Source organism: Mobula birostris, chromosome 7 (assembly GCF_030028105.1).
Source record: "Mobula birostris isolate sMobBir1 chromosome 7, sMobBir1.hap1, whole genome shotgun sequence".
NCBI lineage: Eukaryota > Metazoa > Chordata > Chondrichthyes > Myliobatiformes > Myliobatidae > Mobula > Mobula birostris.
The window spans coordinates 141,420,488-141,443,563 of record NC_092376.1 but is presented as its reverse complement, the minus strand read 5'-3'; the positions used below and the strand labels follow the sequence as shown (position 1 = coordinate 141,443,563).

Genomic DNA, 23,076 nt, shown 5'->3' with positions numbered 1-23,076 from the left:
GTAATTTTTGCAGAGGGATATGCCTCTGATTCTGATTGTCAGAAGGTGAGAGATACATTCCAATGTGGAGAGAATGACTGAGCTGATCCCCTGTGTCAGGATCATGTGCTGTAATAGATACTGCAGAAACATTTTATTCTCATGGCATGGGAACATCATTGACAATGTCTGCATTTATACTAATTCCCCTTGAACTGAGGAGGCAATTAGAACACAATCACATTGGTAAGACCATAAGATATAGGAGCAGAAGTAGCCCATTTGGCCCATCGAGTTTGCTCTGCCATTTCATCATGGTTGATCTATTTCCCCCTCAACCCCATTCTCCTGCCTTCTCCCCGTAACATTTCACACCCTGGCTAATCAAGAACCTATCAAATTAGGTCTTAAACACACCCAGTGACCTGGCCTCCATAGCCATCTATGGCAACAAATTCCACAGATTCACCACACTCTGGCTAAAAAATTTCCCCTCATCTCCGTTCTAAATGGACTTCCCTCTGTCCTAATGTTGTGCTAGACTCCCCCACTATAGGAAACATCCTCTCCACATCCGCTCTATATACCTTTCAACACTTGACAGGTTTAAATGAGATCCCCTCCTCATGCTTCTAAATTCCAGCAAGTGCAAGCCCAAAGCCATCAAACCCTCCTCATACCATTACCCTTTCATTCCTTGAATTCTTTTCATGAACCTCCTTTGAACCCTCTCCAATGTCAGCACATCCTTTGCTAGATATGGGGCCCAAATCTGCTCACAATACTCCAAGTGAGGCCTTACCAGTGCCTTATAAAGCTTCAATATTACATCTTTGCTGTTATATTCTAGTCCTCTTTATATGAATGCTAACATTGCATTTGCCTTCCACACTACCATAAGCTCAGAGTTACATATCGGCTTGACCAGGTAAGAATAGCAAAGAGCAAAGGTTTCAGTAAACACGACAGTTTTTTAAAAAATTTCAGTCCAGTAGTTCCATAATTATCATCAATAAGATGATGTTCTAAAAAGGTAGAGCTACTATATTTGATGAATTTTAATTCCTCTTTTGTTTCAATGGAATTTAAACATACATCTTTGGATTAATAGTCTGGAGCTCTAGCTTCTGATCCAGTAACTAAACCATTGCCGTTAATATTGAGAAAACAGAAAATGTTAATATAAGATATGATATCAGTCATTTTAAACCTTAAGAAGGGAGACTAGGTATTAGAACCTCATTGATACACTAAGTGTGGGCTTAGTAGCAATATCTGTTTATATTGAGTTAAATGCATGGTAGTTAAGATAAGATAAGAGGTAAGAGAAGATTGGAATTGGGTTCTACTTCTGAATCACACTTTAGAACCCACTGTTAGAGCTTGCTAGAAAAAAGTGTTGATGATTGAACAATGTGCCTGATTCATGAAATTGTTTTTATTTTTGGTGACTGGAATTCTTACCATTTGGCTCCAGATGAACCTTCTGGATGAAAGCACTGCCCTCATCTTCAAGGTGACCTAGTCTGCTCAAGCAGCAAGAACCTTATTCAGTGGAGGAAGGTTTTCAATTCTTTACTGATCTGTTTTTAGGTCTACAAGTATTTTGAATTTGATAAGTAAAGATGGGACAGAGCATCACATCTGCCTGCTGTACCTACCTACCCATACTTACCAATTTCAAGCTGGAAGGTTGCTAGAATCTCTTACTGCCACCAATCCAACTGTCCATTAGGCAGCAGCACTGGGAGCTGAATCTCCCAGCCTTCATGTTGAAGAGCAGTCAAATGGATGTAGAAAAGGACAAAAATAAATCTCATCAATTTGTACAGCGTTTACCTCTTGTGTACTGACGGAAGTAGCTTCGGTGGTTCTATCCGTAAAGTGGGATCCAGCCTCCCAGGAGGAAGCACAGTTACCTCATCAAGGAAATCATCAAGTCCAACTAGAAGGTCTTCTCTTGCTTTTGCTTTGAATGCCACAATATGGAATAACTGCAAAGTAAATTATTTATTACTTCATCTGACAATTAGTTAACGAAGTATCTACAAATATTTCTTTAAAAATAATTACCAATAACACATCTTTCAAATTATTTTGTGGGGACTTAGTATCAAGGATATTTTAACATAAAATTAAGAAATGTTTATGCTGCTCATGCAAATTTTTTTTTCCAGAGTAAAGTTACTAAATAGGAAAATAATGGCCCAGAATCTGCTACAAATATAGTTGTAAAAATTTCTGCACCATGACGTGGATGTAAGTCATCCAGCAGTTGTAATTTTGAGCTGTAGATTGGTATGAGTTGCTGAAAGAATTGTGATATTCTATAGTGACCCTCATGCAGAGAGTAAATCAAACTTTTTGGTGAGTTCCATGAACCTGCTGCATTTCTATAAAATAGTCTGTTAAATTCACCACAGTAAGTAAGGGTTGCTAATTAACAGCATTAAATACCATCTGAATGAAAATATTAAAATTCCTGTAATAACTGACTTAAATGTTAAACTACAGTTTTTATTCTTATAGCTGCTAAAATACAGTACATCAAAGGACTTTACAAAATTGTTTATTTTTCCCATGTATCCTTTCTGCCTCTTCTGTTCTCTCTTAATTAAGTAATTATTTCCTTTGATTATACTTTTTACATCTGGTTTGATATTAATTCCCAAACACAATCCATTTCCGTGCCCTCTTAATTCTTTGTTCGACCCTTAAATCTCATGGTTCTTTGAACATTGAAGAAAATATGCAAACTCCACACAGACAGGACACAAGGACAAAATCAAATGTGTCCTAGATCTGAGAGTCAGTAGGACTATCTGCTGCACCATCATGTGATTACCCATTGTCTTACATAAAAGAGACCCAAATGCTAATTTTATATCACAAATACTATCACAAAGTCCATGAGTTATAACTTGTACAGTAAACATATTATTATGTTAAAACTCAGTTATTGGGTTAAACCAAAATCTTTATGTTTATTATGTACTCTAGCTTGCCTCATCTGTAAGTAAAATTCCAACAGCTCTCCCAATATGATGATAAATCATTGCCTTTGCTATTGGCCCCAGAAGAATGAAGAGAAATCTGAAATAGAAAGAAAAATATTCAAGATTAAAGTATATTTATAATCAGAGAATGTATAAATGATACAAACTTGAGATTTACTTGCTCACAGGTAAACACAAAGCAAGAAACCCAAAAGAACCCAATTAAAAAAAAGAATACAAATAAAAATAAAAGACCAACACTCGATGCGCAAGAGAAAAAAAACATGGAAACAATTGTGGTGAACAATAACTTTATTGAAGCAAAATATGAACTAATTTGTTGCAGACTTAATTCTGCATTTTAAAGAATTTTGTTCAGTGTCACCTTAAATATAACCAGCAACAATAATAGTTTTGTAAATACATTACTACAGTTTGCCTCGCATAATTTATCATTATTTACTCAACTGAAAATTGAATCTACCCAAAATAATTTACAAGATATCTCAGTACTTAATGCATTAATCAAAGACAAATAGCACAGAAAGGTGTATCTATGCTGGAGATTTAGAATTTGAAAAAAATTCTAAAAAATTGAAAAAAAACAAACTCTGCTCTGATAAAGGGAGTCATGACTCATTACTTCTCCCTGGCAAGCTATTGGCTGATGCTATACAAACATTAGTTTTACTATGCAAAATTAAATCATAAAACTTGGCAGAGAAAGTGATGCCCATAAAACTTTGGCTTTCAATATTTTGCACATATTTACATATTGAAAAATGTGAAAATTCCATGTTGAATTTTGCTTAAATAGAATTCATGTTCTTACAGTTTACTAGGACAAGCTAATTTTACTAAAATAACAATGCTTTAATGAATACTACATTCAATATATGAATGCAAAGAGCTATCAAAGAGAACAACAAAAAGCAAATGTCACAATTGTTAAAATTGAGATACAATTTCCATTTAAAAAGGGCAGACACTTGCAGTGCAACACGTGAAGCAGTGTTTAGTTTACAGCATAAAATACATTGTTGGGTAATGGGAGTCAAAATGTCACACACTTAGTCAATCTGCTGGAACAGAAAGCACCAGCTGCTGTGGGTCATAAGTAATGAGTCATACGGTATAAAAAGGATTTGAGCTGGATCTTTAGGGAGGGACTAAAATTAATCCCAGTCTCCCTGTTCAAAAGAAAAAGAAATAAAGGGAGTCATTTCTGATCTCATTCTAGTAGCTTGCTGTTGAAAGACGGGCATTTCTAGTACACTGATTAGAAAACGAATCAGATGAACAATAGCGATTTTCCCAACTGTCGCTGCTTGGCCTTGAAAATACCATTGGAAAAATAAGGAAAAGATCTATCAAAAAGTATCTTGAAGTAAGCCACTAGGGACAGGCTGATGTAGTCAGTGATATGAATAACATTTGCAATATGCGAAGCTAATTCTACACAAATATATGTGATGCAATATACTTACCTGGTTGGCAGAGGCACTTCTGTAAGAGCCCCAAGGATCACTGCCTGCTTTAGTCGAACAAAGGCAATAAATGGCTTATCCAGAAAGTCTACTTCACCTACAAGCACATTAATGGCTTCAGCACCCTCCGGGATCTGCTTTTTGAACTTATTTTCCAGCTACGTAAATCAGAGATTTTTGATTGTGAGATATAGATGTATGAAATAACTTAGGTAAAATTATAAGAGAATTCATATTCTTTTGTATGAATTCAACATAGACCAAAACAATAAAGTTATTTTCTTTTCAGCAACCGAACATTAAAAAACAATCGAACAAATGTTGCATGTCTAACAATGAACAGAACTGAACACCCTTGCAAAAGACTTCAATTATTTTTTAAACAAACATTTCAGCAAAGAGAGATCCTGGGTATATCTGCTTAATGCAAGAGCCATAGTTACAGGTCATAATAAGAATTAGGAATGAGGTCGATGGAAAAAGATTTCCAGGTGGGAAATTATTATATTGCCTGCAGGTTCAACTGATATTACAATTGGAAGTTTTTTTTTGTTTAGTTGGATTGTCACTTGATGCTGAGATTGACTGACAGGATCTCCTTTGCCTGCTGGGAAAATGTGGCGCACAGACCGAGGCCAGGGAGTGAAAGATGGGGAGGGCATGTGCAGGCTCTTCGGATCAGGGTTATTAAGGTGAGATGGACATTATGGAGGTGGGAATGGGGGAGGGAATCACTGAAGATCAAGGAGAGAAATTTTCAAGTTGGAGTTGCAATAGAATTTTTAAAATTAATATTACAGGAAATTTACAATACTGAAGGAAGCGTTAGGCTCTTTGTGAATTTGCCAGAGGGTATGGAACAGAAATGAAAATTGTGGAGTGTATCAACAATGATCACAAGACAACAATCCCAAGTGAGATATTACTCCTGGAAGAGTAATCCTGAGCTAGACAATAAACATACAAATGTTTTCAAGCCTAATTGCAAAGGTGTGGTGCACACAGAAACAAGTGCTCAATGGTATGAATCAGGCTTACAATACATCTCAGTTCACAGATTAACAAAATATTTTTATGGGAGAGTAATTGATTGTACAAATCATTGCCACTACAGCATGAATATGGGAGCACTGCTAATACTGTCAAAATGATCAAAAAGGCCTGCGATTCTAACTTTTGTTTAATAAGGGCAAAAAGACCCTGATAGGTGTTATCTACAGGCCCCCAAACAGTAGCATGGATATTGGGTGCAAGTTGAATAGGGAGTTAACAATGGCATGTGGCAAAGGAAATGTCACAGTAGTTATGGGGGATTTCAACATGCAGGTGAACTGGGAAAATCAGGTTGGTACTGGACCCCAGGATAGGGAGTTTGTAGAGTGCCTACGGGATGCATTTTTGGAGCAGCTTGTACAAGAGCCAACCAGGGATAAGGCTATTCTGGATTTAGTGTTGTGCAATGAACAGGATTTGATAAGTGATCTTGAAGTAAAGGAGCCATTAGGAGGTAGTGACCATAATATGATAAGTTTTTATCTGCAAGTTGAGAGGGATAAGGGCAGATCAGAAGTGTCAGTATTGCAGTTGAACAAAGAAGACTATGGAGCCATGAGGGAGGAGCTGGCCAAAGCTGACTGGTCAGATATCCTAGCAGAAAAGACAGTGGAACAGCAATGGCAGGTATTCTTGGGAATAATGCACAAGGTGCAAAATCAGTTCATCCCCCGGAGAAGGAAGGATTCAAAGGGGGGAAAGTGGCCACAGTGGTTGACAAAGGAAGTCAGAGATAGCATAGCATTAAAAAAGAAGAAGTATAACAGAGCTAAGGTGAGTGGGAAGACAGATGATTGGGAAATTTTTAAGGAGAAACAGAACTTAACTAAAAAGGCAATACGGGGAGAAAAAATGAGGTATGAACGCAAGCTAGCTAGGAATATAAAGGAGGATAGCAAAAGTTTTTTTAGGTATGTGAAGAGAAGGAAGATAGTTAAGAACAATGTTGGGCCCTTGAAGAATGAATTGGGAGAAATTGTTATGGGAAACAGAGAAATGGCAGACGAATTTAATAAATACTTTGGATCTGTCTTCACTAGGGAAGACACAAGCAATCTCCCAGATGTATGGATGGGCCAAGGACATAGGGTAACAGAGGAAGTGAAACAGATTGACATTAGGAAGGAAACGGTGATGAGTAGACTGATGGGACTGAAGGCTAACAAATCCCCAGGTCCAGATGGTCTGCATCCTAGGGTACTAAAGGAGGTGACTCTGGAAATTGCGGATGCATTGTGATCATTTTCCAATGTTCCTTAGATTCAGTATCAGTTCCTGAGGATTGGTGAATGGCTAACGTTATCCCACTTTTTAAGAAAGGAGGGAGGGAGAAAACAGAGAACTATCGCCCTGTTAGCCTAACATCAGTAGTGGGGAAGATGCTAGAGTCCATTATTGAAGATGAAATAGCGGCATATCTTGATAGCAGTGATAAGATTGGGCCAAGCCAGCATGGATTTACCAAGGGTAAATCATGCTTGACTAATCTATTGGAGTTTTTCGAGGATGTAACCAGGAAGATAGACACGGGAGATCCAGTGGATGTGGTGTACCTTGACTTTCAGAAGGCATTTGATAAGGTACCACATAGGAGATTGCTGGGTAAAATCACAGCTCATGGCATTGGGGGGAGGATATTGACATGGATAGAAAACTGGTTGGCAGATAGAAAGCAAAGGGTAGCAGTGAATGGGTGTTTCTTGGAATGGCAGGTGGTGACTAGTGGGGTGCCACAGGGCTCGGTATTGGGACCACAGCTGTTTACGACTTACGTCAATGATTTAGAGGAAGGCATTGTGAATAACATCAGCAAGTTTGCTGATGATACTAAGCTGGGTGGCAGTATGACATGTGATGAGGATGTTAGAAGAATTCAAGGTGACTTGGATGGGCTGGGTGAGTGGGCAGAAACTTGGCAGATGGCATTTAATGTGAATAAGTGTGAGGTTATTCACTTTGGGAGCAAGAACAGGAAGGCAGATTATTATCTGAACGGTGTGGAGTTAGGTAAGGGAGAAATACAAAGAGATCTAGGAGTACTTGTTCATCAGTCTCTAAAGGTGAATGAGCAAGTGCAGCAGGCAGTGAAGAAGGCTAATGGAATGTTGGCCTTTATTACAAAGGGAATTGCGTACAAGAGCAAGGAAATCCTTTTGCATTTGTACGGGGCCTTGGTGAGACCACACCTGGAGTATTGTGTGCAGTTTTGGTCTCCAGGGTTAAGGAAGGACATCCTGGCTGTGGAGGAGGTGCAGCGTAGGTTCAGTAGGTTAATTCCTGGGATGTCCGGACTGTCTTATGCAGAGAGGTTAGAGAGACTGGGCTTGTACACGCTGGAATTAAGGAGATTGAGGGGGGATCTGATTGAGACATATAAGATTATTAAGGGATTGGACAAGATAGAGGCAGGAAATATGATCCAGATGCTGGGAGAGTCCAGTACCAGAGGGCATGGTTTAAGAATAAGGGGTAGGTCATTTAGGACAGAGTTGAGGAGGAACTTCTTCTCCCAGAGAGTTGTGGAGGTGTGGAACGCACTGCCTCAGAAGGCAGCGGAGGCCAATTCTGTGGATGCTTTCAAGAAGGAGCTAGATAGGTATCTTATGGATAGGGGAACCAAGGGTTATGGGGACAAGGCAGGAACCGGGTATTGATAGTAGATGATCAGCCATGATCTCAGAATGGCGGTGCAGGCTCGAGGGGCTGAATGGTCTACTTCTGCACCTATTGTCTATTGTCTAATTAGATTTACTGACAATGAAATTCATGGAACATTAAAAAACCCTGTTTTCCTGTCACTTGCTTTTCATTAGAGGCTGAGGTGGAAACCACATCAGCATTCATGACTAAATTGGTCAGGGAGATGAAGGAAAGCATGACAAGGGTCATGGCAGCCAACTGGACAATTATGATCAATTTATGGTCAAAAGTAAAGATCAAAGAGAATTAGTTGCACCAAATGACCATTATACAGCTTTTACGGGTTAGAAATTGTGCCTTAAAAGTGTTTGGACCCTATATTGTTTGACATAAGGCCAACAGGCTATGAAAAGCTACTGCATGTGAAGCCCAGAGCATCATGGACAAGAGAGCAAGCTGAGTAAGCCCCTAACACACACGAAAAAAGCCCATCATCCATGTACACCTTCCATTGTGCAGATTCAACCTCATGGAGGGAATCAATTGTGAGAGGGATTGAGGATGATTGGAGAGGAGGGCCACAGTGGTGGGGGGAGAGACCCTGTGTGGGGGAAAAGATCATGGATGAGGGAGAGAAAATCGGAGAGAGAGATAGTCTATCACTGGAGAGAGATGGACAATTACAGTAAAAATGAGAGCTAAGAGGTAAAGAATAATTATGGGGTTGTGGTGTTAAGAGAGAGACAGTATGATCTGTCAGAATGCATCTGAATTCTTACATTAGTAGCCCACTTCCAGATTTTTGTTCTGGGTGTCCTGTGAACATGATATGTATGAGTATGATATTAATTCAGTAGGTAAAATAAGGTGAAAGATATGCTCTTGGAATTTCAGTCTAAGGCAAGGAGAGATAGTCAGGTAGGGAGATCAAGATACAGGATTTGCCCTGGGAGGGGTACCCTAACGATATTAGCAGCAAGAGGGAAGATAGCATTGATCACTAAGGAAGAACACCGAAAGAAAAACTATCTAGAAGAAGCCACAAACATCTTTGAAGCAGCCTCAGTTAGATCAATCCCCTTAAAATAACCCCAAATTAAGCCTCAATTCTTTGCATGCCAGAGGACTCTAAACTCTATGTGTCACAGTTGCACATTAAAGTTTTGTACTGGAGATTTCTAAACAGATATTAGGTGTTTGGCATTATTTTCCCTACTGAATTAACATCATACTCATGCACATCATATTCACAGGAGATCCAGAACAAAAATCTAGAAGTGGGCTACTAATGTAAGAAGTCAGACTCATTCATTTATCAATTGAGTTTTGATCAAATACAATTGAGTACCAAAAATATTGGGCTATTCAAAATCGAATTTTGAGCCCAATATATTTCTTGCAATTCTTTCTCATCAGTCATCTGCATATGACAAGTCACGTATCACAAGTGTATACATAAATTATATGAATGGTGTGTTAAGCTTAAAAGAAACAAAAACAATTCATATACCGATTATGTTGATTTGCTTATTTAAAAAACTCCAAAATACCCTCAAATTGACATTTGTTTTGTAAAAGCAAAAGCTTATAAGGAAATGTGATGTGTTGTAATTTGAAATATTATCCTACCCTTACCTGTTCCTGGAGTGGTTTCTCCGAGATTTCATTAGAAATATCTGTTGTTCTGTTATAATTCATGGGAGCAGATTTACCTAAAAAGGAAAGTAAATCCTCTGCTCAGGTTGATTTTTCATTTGTTTATCCACACTGAAAATATTCTGATGTCATTTGCAGACCAAAATTAAACAGCTTTTGTGTAAGTTGGAATATGTAGTTGGTCAAAATGTGTGCAATTTCAGTCATTATGCATGTATATTATGCTGCACTAGCTCAATCTTACTGAGAAAATGGTTCATTTTTAGTCACCGTAGACATAACAAAAAGATGGGGGCAGAGGAGACCAACAAAAGTTACCTCTAGGGTGAAGGGCACAAAGGAAGACGGGTACTTTTCAGCCTTACAGCATTTAGAGGTAAGTATAGGGTAACATGTGTAAGAAGTGTAACATCACTGCAGGACATATTGTGTTTGTGTGCACAATCGGTGAAGAAACCAGATATATTTTTAACTGAAACTAAGAAACCTCAGGGAAGTATACATTACATTGACAATGGGAATGGAAAAGAATTGGAGCAGGCTGAAGTAACAAAATTGTTGAATGAGTCAAGCAACTCCTGGTGGTAGGATGGGTCTTAAAATTAATTATTAATCACAGTAATGTTACTGGGAACCAAGTCTGAACTCAAGCACGGAGAATTAAAGGCTACCGTATACTGATTGCCAAATCTAATCTTGTAACTGTTGAAAGAGGAACAATGCAAGATTGTATCTAAATCTTTCATCGCTGTAAGGGTCACTTTGTATTTATGATAACATGTGTGAGGCCTTTAAGTTTTCTGTAAAAATGATCGAAATGCTCAGCAAGACAACCAATATAATTGAATTTGAGGGAGGTGGGGGAACTATGCCCCCTCCAAATGAAGTAATGTGAGAGCATGAGCAAGTATTCTTACTAATTGATATAAACACAGATATTTATGCCACTTTAGCAGATAAGACAAGATAAGGCACTTGACAAGGGAAGAAAGAACCTGCTTCACAGCTGTTGCCTGCAGCCATTGGGCTCCTGGACTCCCGGACCAGCTGCAGTGCTGAACTCGCTACGTGGCTGTGGACTCACTTTCAGGGACTCAGCCGTTCATCTTCTGTTAATTGGTTGTTCGCTTTTTTTTAAATTGATTGCACAATTTGTTCTTTCTTTTTCACACATTGGATGTATGACTATCTTTGAGATGTGGGGTTTTTTTGTGTGAGTTCTATTGTTTCTTTGTTTTATGGCTGCCTGTAAGAAGATGAATCTCAAGGCTGTTAGTGATTTACATACATTGATAATAAATGTACTTTCAACTTTGAAAGCAATGCAAAATCACTTTATACAGCACCTTTAGAGATTATAGAAAGTTATAAATTCAGAACCAAGAACAAAAGGTCTGGCAAGACCATTGATAATTATATAATTCTGTTTAAGAATCTGTCCCGACATTGTAATTTTGGTAGCTTCCTGAATGGGACCATCAATGCTCCAATTATTCTTAGATAGCAACGGGTAAGTCACATTCTTCATGTTCTTGACATCAGACCTCTGAAATAGATACTCTGAGCTGTATCACATCAAGAGGGTACCAGGAGGAGAAAAGAAATCCAACCTCAAAGCCTCCTTTTAAAGGTATAAAACCCTATTAAATTATAGGAAACTCTAGCTTATAAATGCTGGAAATGGAGGAACACCACTCAGAACTTGCAGTTCCTTTGGCAAGAACATAAAAGGTGTTCAGCATAGGTGGCAAAATGAGCAACTACCTGCCATTTCATCCTTCCCAACAAGCACCTTCTGCTCCAAGTTTGGTAGAGTTTGGGTAGGCAATCAACACTATATTCGCTTTTAAGATGATGTTTTAAATGCACAGACGAGAGAAATTTTGAAAACTGAAAGATGTACTCAGGGGGCTTCATGTTAAGGTTTATAATATTAAAGTCCAAACTCTAAATGCACATTTGTGCAGAAAGAAGTAATTTATGTTAGCCTAAAAGTGGGTATAGAAGTTTACAACTAGTTGAAGTTGATTGTTGTATGAAGACACTGACATAAACATAAAGAATGGAATATTCATCCACATGCAGCACAGGACGAAATCAAAAGAAACTGCAGAAGCTAGAAATCTAAAGTAAAAGTAAAAAATGCCAGAAGTGCTCAACAGGTCACCCTGCACCTGTGGGAAAAGACCATCAACGTTGTTTTCAGTGCATGATCATGGGCTGATCATGGGATGAAGTGAACTACAGAAAGTTGTAAAATTAGTCAGTTCCATGGTGGGTCCTAGCCTCTGTAGTACCCAAGACATCTTCAAGGAGCAGTGCCGCAGAAAGGCAGCTTCCAACACTAAGGACCCCCACCACTCAGGACGTGCCCTCTTCTCATTGTTACCATCAGGAAGGAGGTACAGAAGCCTGAAGACACAAACTCAGTGATTTCTGAACAGCTTCTTCCCCTCTGCCATCTGATTTCTGAATGAACATTGAACCCATGGACACTACCTCACTACTTATCATTTCTCTATTTACACGATTTATTATAATTTAATTATTTAATATGCATATATCTCCTTACTGTAATTCAGTTTTTTTCTATACTTATCATGTACTGCTGCCGCAAAGTTAACAAATTTTACAAAATATCTGGTGATACTAAACCAGGTTCTGATTCTAATCCTGCACTGTACTGTTCTATTAGCATGTTCTCTTTCAAAAGGCTAAAATAAGCACATGGGGAATTTGATATCCTTCTGTGTTGCTGCCCATGATTTCACTAGTTGACCTGTAGAACACCTTTCTCTGACTTCCAACATTCCAGGTTCTTGATTTTTGTCACATTATCACAAAAGTATCAAACTCACATGAGAACCTCCCTGTAAACTGGGAAAAAAATGTTTCATTTTCAAAGACAAATCCCACAGACACATTGGGAAAACATGCCAGAGCAGGCTTTACCTATTAAATCATGCACCAAAGTTCATTGGTATCTTTGGGAAATGAAAATAAATATGATTTGGAGCACAAATCCAATCTCAATCTTCTCTATTAACCAAGAATTCCCAGAGACACCATTGACACAGAACTGGGAGAAAGTCATTCTACCACATACTTCAGCAAACAACAAGTTGCAGAAATTGGATACAAAGAGGAGAAAATTATAGATAGAATTGCTTAAAAGTAGTAACTTACTTGTACAGGAAATTCTCCTCCCTAAATCAACCATAACCTGTATTCTGGACTTTTTTGTGTGGTGCTTATGACCCCTAAGAAGGATATATGTGACTTTTTCCTTGAGTTCACTTCTAAGATTGCCATTTATGATTTCTTTGTTGACAATTATCTCTGAAATCAAAACAAATATGACAGTTAAATTTTATAATTAACTTTAAACTCTTGAATATGTCAAACAATTACCAAAACCTCTTATTTTTTCATTGTTTTGAAAGCATACATTTATTAGGAAGATACTTTATCATGGATCAAGATTCTAATAGGATGATTCAAAATGTGATTTTGTCAGCCTGGTAAGTATGTGTTGGTTTTGAGGCATCATAGCAGAAGTGAGTGAAAAAGAATGTAGAAAAAGGAAACAAGCAGGTTTTGAGTAACAGACAGAAAAAAATGTCTCGGGCAGGAATGGATGCTGAGTGTGCTGGGTATTAGGTTTTTCAAAAAGGATAGGGAGGGAGGCAAAAGAGTTGGGGGCATCGTATTGGATAGTACCATGATTGCAGACAAGGAGGAAGTCATGAATGTCTACTGAGTCAGTGTGGGTGGAAGTCAGAAACTGGAAGCGGGCAATAACTCTACTGGGTGTTTTTACAGACCCCCCCCCCCCAATAGTAACGGAGACATTGAGGAGTAGACAGGGAGGCAGATTCTGGAACGGTGCAATAATAATAGGGTTGTTGTGGGAGATGATTTCAACTTTCCTAATATTGACTAGAAACTCCTTAGAGCAAGGGGTTTGGATGGGGTGGAATTTGTTAGGTGTGTTCAGGAAGGTTTCCTAATGCAATATGTAGATAAGTCAACTAGAAAAGAAGCTGTTCTTGATCTGGCATTGGGAAATGAACTTGGTCAGGAGTCAGGTCTCGGTGGGAGAGCATTTTGGAGGTAGTGATCACAACTCTATCTCCTTTACCACAGCGCTGGAGAGGGATAGGAGCAGACAATTTGGGAGAACATTCACTTGGGGGAGAAATATGATGCTGTTAGGCAGAAACTTGGGAGCAGATGTTCTCAGGGAAATGCATGGCAGAAATGTGGCAAATGTTCAGGGAACATTTGCATGGCATCCTGCATAGGTATGTTCCATTGAGGCAGGGAAAGGATGGTAGAGTTAAAGAACCATGGTATACAAAGTATGTAGAAAATCTAGTTAAGAAGAAAAGCTTATGAAAGGTTCAAGAAACTAGGTACTGTTAGAGCTTTAGAAAATTACAAGGTTGCCAGGAAGGAGCCTAAGAATGAAATTAGGAGAGTCAGAAGGAGCCATGAGAAGGCCTTGGCGAGCAGGATTAAGGAAATCCCCAAGGCATTCTACAGGTATGTGAAGAACAAGAGGATAAGCCGTGTGAGAATAGGACCAATCAGGTGCGATAGTGGAAACGTGTGCATGAAGTCAGAGGTACTTAATGAATACTTCGTTTCAGTATTTACCAGGGGAAAGGACCTTACAGTGGGCTGAAACACTTGAACATATAGACATTAAGAAAGAGGATGTGCTGGAGCTTTCAAAAAGCATTAAATCAGGTAAGTTGTTGGGTTCTGACAAAATATTCCCCAGACTACAGTGGGAAACGAGGGAGGAGATTGCTGAGCCTCTGACGATGATCTTTGCATCATCAATAGGGATGGGAGAAGTACCAGAGGATTGGAGGGTTGCAAATGTTGTTTCTTTGTTCAAGAAAGGGAGTACAGATAGCCCAAGAAATTAAAGATCAGTGAGTCTTACTTCAGTGGTGGGCAAGCTGTTGGAGAAGATCCTGAGAGGCGAGATTCATGAACATTTGGAGTGACATAATCTGATTAGGGATAATCAGCATGGCTTTGTCAAGGGCAGGTCGTACTTTTCAAGCTCGATTGAATTTTTTGACAGTGTAACAAAACATATTGATAAAGGTACAGCAGAGGATGTAGTGTATATGGATTTCAGAAAAGCACTTGATAAGGTTCCACATGCAAGCCTCATTCAGAAAGTAAGGAGGCATGGAATCCAAGGAGACCTTGCTTTATGGATCCAGAATTGGCTTGCCCGCAGAAGGCAAAGGGTGGCTGTAGGTGGTTCGTATGCTGCATGAAGGACGGTGACCAGTGGTGTGCCTCAGGGATCTGATCTGGGACCCTTCCTCTTTGTGATTTTTATAAATGACCTAGATGAGGATGTACAAGGGTGGGTTAAGTAAGTTTGTTGATGACACAAAGGTTGGGGGTGTTGTGGATAGTCTGGAGGGTTGTCAGAGGTTACAACGGGACATCCATAGGATGCAGAACTGGTCTGAGAAGTGGCAGATGGAGTTCAACCTAGGTAAGTGTGAAGTGGTTCATTTTGGTAGGTCAAATTTGAAGTCAGAGTGTAATATTAATGGTAAGACTTTGGCAGTGTGAAGGATCAGAAAGATCTTGGGATCTGTGTCCGTGGGGCACTCAATGCTGCTGCGCAAGTTGACAGTGTTGTTAAGAAGGCATATGGTGTGTTGGCATTCATCAACCGTGGGATTGAGTTCATGAGCCGTGAGGTAATGTTACAGTTATATAAGACATTAATTCAATCCCACTTGAAGTACTGTGTTCAGTTCTGGTCATCTCACTACAGGAAGGATGTGGATGCTATAGAGTGCAGAGGAGATTTACAAGGATGTTGCCTGAATTGGAGAGCATGCCTTACGAGGATAGGTTGAGTAAACTTGGCCTTTTCTCCTTGGAGTGACGGAGGATGAGAGTTGACCAGATAGATTGTATAAGATGATGAGAGGCAGTGATTGTGTGAATAGCCAGAGGCTTTTTCCCATGGCTGAAATGGCTAACATGAAGGGGCATAGTTTTAATGTGCTTAGAAGTAGGTACTGGGAGATGTCAGAGGTACGTTTTTCACTCCGAGAGTGGTGGGTTTGTGGCATGTACTGCCAGCGACAGTGGTAGAAGTGGATACAACAGGGTCTTTTAAGAGACTCTTAGGTAGGCACATGGAGCTTAGAAAATCAGAGGGCTATGCTGTAGGGAAATTCTCGGCAGTTTCTTGGGTACGTGGTTAGCCCAACAATGTGGGCCGAAGGTGCCTGTAATGTGCTGTAGATTTCTATGTTCTATGTTCCATGTTTCTTTGGCTACTGAGGAAACCAAGGCAAATGATGCTGTGAAGGAAGGTGAAACAGAGATTGAAGGTCAGACGATTTCTGGTGTGGGCTCAAAGGACGGAATGGTCTCCTCCTACTTTTATTTCTCATGATCCTAATGGAACTGTGGCTGATTTCTCTCTCCCTCGGACCACATGACCAAATGTAACATCTCACTTACTGCCTGGATGAAATTAGCTGAAAGAAAACCTCAACGTGAACTCGACTGTACCTCTTCCTAGAGATGCTGCCTGGCCTGCTGCGTTCACCAGCAACTTTGATGTGTGTTGCTTGAATTTCCAGCATCTGCAGAATTCCTCGTGTGAACCTCAAACTATTGCCCAACACTACAACAGCTCTTCTATTTATTGAAACATGGTCTTGGATCTTCATAAATTACTGCTGGTGTATGAGCAGATATGACTAACTGAGTAACATTTTAACCTGATGATAATAAAGACTTGAAATTGCATGTACAATTCTAAAAAATCATTTTAATTAACAGCTTGATAATAATAACTCCTGATTTTGATAAGATGATGTTAATTTGAAAACAAAATAGATGTTCTTCTGAACTTTGCCTCCTTATCGGAATATTATCTTCAACCCCTGCAGTTGCACGCAATCCACATAGAAAATGTTTTCTTGGTAGTTATTTTTCCAAAAGTGAGTATGTACAGTAGACAGTCTAATTGCTGCAGTGGAAAAGGCATTCACATCTATACAATATTTCCTTCGTAAGACCACTAGATGGCTTTAACAAAGAATAATGATTAATTTTGGTCTCCCTGTCTAGAGTGTGTTTGATCCATTCAAATGTAATCTCAAGACTCTTACTCTAAAAATATTTTTTAAAACTTGAAATTGCATATTTTAACAGATAAGGGTGAAAGCGGGATATTTTTGTATGGTGTCTGGTACAATTGACACTATAGCTGTCCTAATCTTCGGTTTTATTTTATTCTTTATTTTATGAAGCAAAATATTGTATTCAGTTTTATTCAGGGTTCCAAATCATTGAGTGAGCTAACTGTTCCCTGGTGCAATGTGTAACTTTCATTTACAGATGTCTAGTTTCATAATCTAAATTATGAAACTACGATCCAAAACATCTCACCCTGTTAAAGGTATTGGCACATTTCTCATATTCCTATTGTCTATATGCCTTTAAATATGGGAAGCTAGTAGTCCAAAGGTCACATGGGAAACAAAAAGTAGTTCATGAATTATTGTTTCCTAATTTATCTGATTTCCAGAAGGATCTAAGTTTATGTGCTGAGGTTTGAAAATCAAAGTCAAATGATGACCAGGTCTCCGAGTGCCAGTTTTACCTCTGCCTGCATTGTAACAGCATATTCCTGCAGAGATAGCTTCTGGTATGAATTTGAAGTTGTCTATGCCCAGCTGCACTTGGGGAGAAAGATGGAAGGATTTGGAAGAATTTTGTTTCTCTGCGTTATATCATTTCTGTTTGTTGGAAAACTTGCAAATGTATCAGTTAGGATTTGGTCACTTAACCCCTTGAGATTTTTCTGCCACTTAATTGGAATTGCAGCTGATTTCATTGTATCAGCAGCTCTGTATTCCTATCTACCCCTAGCAACCTTCCACTCCTTATCAAGAATTTATCTATCGCTGACTTGAAATGTCAAAAATGCCTTCTAAGACTCAAGACCATCTGAAAGAAAAAAAATGCCTCATCTCTCTCTGGGTGGATAACCTCTTATTTTTGAACAGTAACTCCTAATTCTCCAGTAGATTATCCCACAAGGGAAATAGCCTCTCCACAATCACTTTGTCAAGATCAGCTGAGGGTGACAGTGTAATACAGACTGAGATTAGATTTACAATGTCTTGTGTGAATAACTAAATAGTACAAGTTTTGGAAATGCTCAAAAACTACATACAATTAGCTCTTTGTTCTTAAAATAGTTGGAGCCAAGTCCCCTTACGGACTTTGATCTCCTGCTAGAAACAAAGAGAACATTTTTTTCCCAATTACTCACTGGGGTTTTCCATCATCTAGGTTCAAATCCAAATAACTTCATATCTTCACAGACACGAGGAAATCTGCAGATGCTGGAAATTCAAGCAACACACACAAGAAGTGCTGGTGAAATGCAGCAGGGCAGGCAGCATCTCTAGGAAGAGATACAGTTGATGAGATGCAGAGATAGTAAGAGATTTGAAAGTGGGAGGGGGAGATCCGAAATGATAGGAGAAGACAGGAGGGGAGGTGTGTATCAAAGAGCTGGAAAGTTGATTGGCAAAAGGGATATGACAGGCTGGAGAAGGGAGAAGATCATGGGATAGGAAGCCTGGGGAGAAAGAGAAGGGAGGAGGGGAGCCCGGAGGGTGGAGAGCAGGCAAGGAGTTATAGTGAGAGGGACAGAGGGAGAAAAAACAGAGAGAAAGAAAGGGGAGGAATTATAATTAATAAATAAATAAAGAAAGGAAGAAAGGAAGGAAGGAAGGATGGGGTGCGAAGGGGAGGAAGGCCATTAACAGAAGTTGGAGAAGTCAATGTTCATGCCATCAGGTTGGAGGCTACTCAGATGGAATATAAGGTGTTGTTCCTCCAACCTGAGTGTGGCTCCAGCTTTACATTAGAGGAGGCCGTGGATAGACATGTCAGAATGGGAATGGGATGTGGAATTAAAATGTGTGGCCACTGGGAGATCCTGCTTTCTCTGGCAGACAGAGCATAGGTGTTCAGCGTAATGGTCTCCCAGCCTGTGTCGGGTCTGGCCAATATATAGAAGGCCGCACCGGGAGCACCAGATGCAGTATATCACCCCAGCCAACTCACAGGTGAAGTGTCGCCTCACCTGGAAGGATTGTCCGAGGGCCCTGAATGTTGGTGAGGGAGGAAGTGTAAGGGCATGTGTAGAACTTGTTCCACTTACAAGGATTAATGCCTGGATGGAGATCCAGACATCTCACCTCTCCCGGAAGTTCCGGGAGTCTCCCACATATTGATAGCGGCTTGCTGATGCCTGGAAATTATATACAATATCCCGGAAATCGATTTTTTTGAGAGGGAGAGTGAGAGCAAGCAACCTGATAGGTCTGCTTAGCATGAAGAGAGACCAATCAGTTTTCTCTGTGGGTGGGTTTTACAGTCGACCTCAAAAATAATGACAGTGTTGCTCGCTGCACTGTTTGCAACAGTGACTTTTCTATTGCCCATAGTGGGTTAAAATGTAAAAGACATGTTGAGATGAGTTTAACAGGTGTCATTCGTTCATTAGCATAGCTAACGTTATTTAAACTAGCCGGCTAGCTGCTAAGGAGCTACTCTATTGATGTCCTACGTGATGAGGCCAAACTCCGTGTAGACTTGCTTGAAGTTGTAATAGAATAAACATGATAATATAATATAATATAATATAAGTACATATTGTAATGTCACATTTTCTGCATATACCCAACTTGGTTTACAGATTAGACAAAGTCACTAAACAAAGTATTACACAGTCAGTATGATATGCGGTTGCGGGGGGCAGTGGTGCTACCTCCCTGAAATGAGTTTTTGCAGGGTGGGATGTCTAGAGATCGGTGGGAAGGGATGGGGGGGGAAATGAATGGACAAGGGAGTCACGTAGGGAGCGATCCCTGCGGATAGCGGGGGGGGGGGGAGATTTGCTTGGTGGTGGGATCCCGTTGGAGGTGGCAGAAGTTACGGAGAATTATATGTTGGACCTGGAGACTGGTGGGGTGGTAGGTGAGGACCAGGGGAACCCTATTCCTAGTGGGGTGGCGGGAGGATGGGGTGAGAGCAGATGTGTGTGAAATGGGAGAGACGCATTTGAGAGCAGAGTTGATGGTGGAGGAAGGGAAGCCTCTTTCTTTAAAAAAGGAGGACATCTCCCTCATCCTGGAATGAAAAGCCTCGTCCTGAGAGCAGATGTGGCAGAGACGGAGGAATTGTGAGAAGGGGATGGCATTTTTGCAAGAGACAGGGTGGGAAGAGGAATAGTCCGGGTAGCCGTGAGAGTCCGTAGGCTTATAGTAGACATCAGTAGATAAGCTGTCTCCAGAGATAGAGACAGAAAGATCAAGGAAGTGGAGGGAGGTGTCGGAAATGGACCAGGTAAACTTGAGGGCAGGGTTAAAGTTGGAGGCAAAGTTAATGAAGTCAACGAGCTCAGCATGCGTGCAGGAAGCAGCACCAATGCAGTCGTCGATGTAGCGAAGGGCCAGTATAGGCTTGGAACATGGACTGTTCCACTAAGCCAACAAAAAGGCAGGCATAGCTGGGGCCCATACAGGAGCCCATGGCTACATTTTTGTTTGGAGGAAGTGGGAGGAGCCAAAGGAGAAATTATTAAGAGTAAGGACTAATTCCGCTAGACGGAGCAGAGTGGTGGTAGAGGGGAACTGGTTAGGTCTGGAATCCAAAAAGAAGCGGAGGGCTTTGAGACCTTCCTGGTAGGGGATGGAAATATATAGGGACTGGACATCCATGGTGAAAATAAAACAGTCGGGGCCAGGGAACTTAAAATTACTGAAAAGATTCAAAGCGTGAGAAGTGTCACGAACATAGGTAGGAAGGGATTGAACAAGGGGGGATAAAACCGTGTCAAGGTATGCAGAAATGAGTTCGGTGGGGCAGGAGCAAGCTGAGACAGTGGGTCTACCTGGACAGGCAGGTTTGTGGATCTTGGGTAAGAGGTAGAAAAGGGTAGTGCGGGGTGTGGGAACTATAAGGTTGGTAGCAGTGGATGGGAGATCCCCTGAGCTGATAAGGTCAGTGATGGTGTGGGAGACAATGTCCTGGTGCTCCTTAGTGGGGTCATGATCAAGGGGTAAATAAGAGGAGGTATCCACGAGTGGACGCTGTGCCTCGGCAAGGTAGAGGTCAGTACGCCAAACTACAACAGCACACCCCTTATCAGCGGGTTTTATAGTAAGGTTAGGATTGGTGCGGAGGGAGTGGAGAGCAGAGCGTTCCGAAGGAGTGAGGTTGGAATGGGAACAAGGTGCGGTGAAGTCGAGACGGTTGATGTCCCGTCGGCAGTTAGCAATAAAGAGATCCAGAGCAGGCAGAAGACCAGAGCGGGGCGTCCATGAAGAGGAGGAGGGTTGAAGACGAGAGAAGGGGTCATCGGTGGGGGTGGGCGAGTCCTTGCCGAAGCAGTGGACTCGAAGACGGAGCTGGCGGAAGAAGAGTTCAGCGTCATGGTGGACGCGGAAGTCGCGTCCCATTCCCATTCTGACATGTCTATCCACGGCCTCCTCTACTGTCAAGATGAAGCCACACTCAGGTTGGAGGAACAACACCTTATATTCCGTCTGGGTAGCCTCCAACCTGATGGCATGAACATTGACTTCTCTAACTTCCGTTAATGCCCCTCCTCCCCTTCACACCCCATCCCTTATTTATTTATTTAATATATTTTTTTATATTTTCCTCCTTTTTTCTTTCTCTCTTTTTTCAGCTCTCCACCCTCCAGGCTCCCCTCCCTGCTTCTCTTTCTCCCCAGGCTTCCCGTCCCATGGTCCTCTCCCTTCTCCAGCCTGGTATCCCTTTTGCCAATCAACTTTCCAGCTCCTAGCTCCATCTCTCCCCCTCCTGTCTTCTCCTATCATTTCGGATCTCCCCCTCCCTCTCCCCCACTTTCAAATCTCTTACTACCATTTCTTTCAGTTAGTCCTGACGAAGGGTCCGGGCCCGAAACGTCGACTGTACCTCTTCCTATAGATGCTGCCTGGCCTGCTGCATTCCACCAGCAATTTTTTTGTGTGTAACTTCATATCTTGTTTGTATGCACCTTTATAGCAAAGCTTGAAGAGTCCTGCTACATAGTATATCCTGAGCTAGATGTCTAATTTGTAATCTGCTTAAATACAGTAGCTTTATCAATATAAATATATTTGTTTGAATCGGCTGTTGCACATGGTAAATCTGTCCTTTGAAATAACTCTGTCAGTAGCTCTGTTTATCATTTGATGTTAAGTTAGCAGCCTAGGCTGCACAATAGAAACTTCTCAACTTTTACTCTTTAGGTACAGTATTTCACTTGTCTATTCTTCACCCTTACCACAAGAGCAAAGTACACCAGCTTTGTCCTCCTGGAGAACTGGAAGTTGTTTCATATCTTTTTAACTGTTGCAGCTTTTCTGATGTGGACATTGTGTTTATTATCCAGTGAGGGACTGGTGATTGCTGTGGAACCTAGACAGAACTTATAAAACTATTTCTAAATGGTTTATTTTGAGGATAATTAGTTGATATTACAGCATTTCCTGTTCCAGTACAGCACTTCTTGTACTTACGGTGAGAACAAAGTGCTTAAAAAAGTGATCCTTAGTTCTTATAGTAGAACTTTGTCATGGATTTGAAAGACAGCATCATCAGCGAATAAACACTTCCTGATATATACTGTACCTTCCTAGCTTTGGCCTTCATGTTGAATCATGGACAGATTAAAGTGTTTCCATTCCAGTCTTGTACATAGGCAACACTCTCCCTTCCATGTTTTAAAAATTGCAATTCAGAAGTAGTGAAAAGAATATTTTAAAATGTAAGAGGGGAAAAAGCCCAAACTTTCTTTAGTAAGTATTTCACTTCAAAACTATCCAAAGTACACCAAACAAACTGCACAGTGCCCTTTGTGAATCCTATATTTACTAAAACTGGAAATAAAGCAGCTCTGGTGACAGTGACAAATGATTTGATGAAATCTACAAGAACAATGTGCAAAGGCTGATTTTGCTTCCTTGAAGTTCTTTTATTTATTTAGAGACAGAGCATGGGAACAGGTTCTTCTGGTCCGACAAGCTGATGTAGGTTTGAAGTCTACAGTTAATCTTCCATCCTGAATCATACTGAAACTCAGGACCGGCATGACCCACCAGCTGTTATTGGTATGCTGAGATAATCATAGAACAGAACAGAATGGCACAGCCCCAGAATAGGCCCTTTAG

General features: G+C 40.5%; 1 protein-coding gene across 1 annotated transcript in view; it reads right to left on the bottom strand.

Moving 5' to 3' along the window:
• The window catches only part of LOC140200969 (electrogenic sodium bicarbonate cotransporter 1-like), a 104,777-nt gene that overhangs the window by 64,032 nt on the left and 17,669 nt on the right, over nt 1-23,076 (bottom strand). The window contains 6 exon segments of the mRNA XM_072264609.1: nt 1,075-1,118; nt 1,818-1,973; nt 2,985-3,072; nt 4,463-4,620; nt 9,791-9,867; nt 12,998-13,150. Coding sequence (XP_072120710.1) covers nt 1,075-1,118; nt 1,818-1,973; nt 2,985-3,072; nt 4,463-4,620; nt 9,791-9,867; nt 12,998-13,150 — 676 coding nt within the window.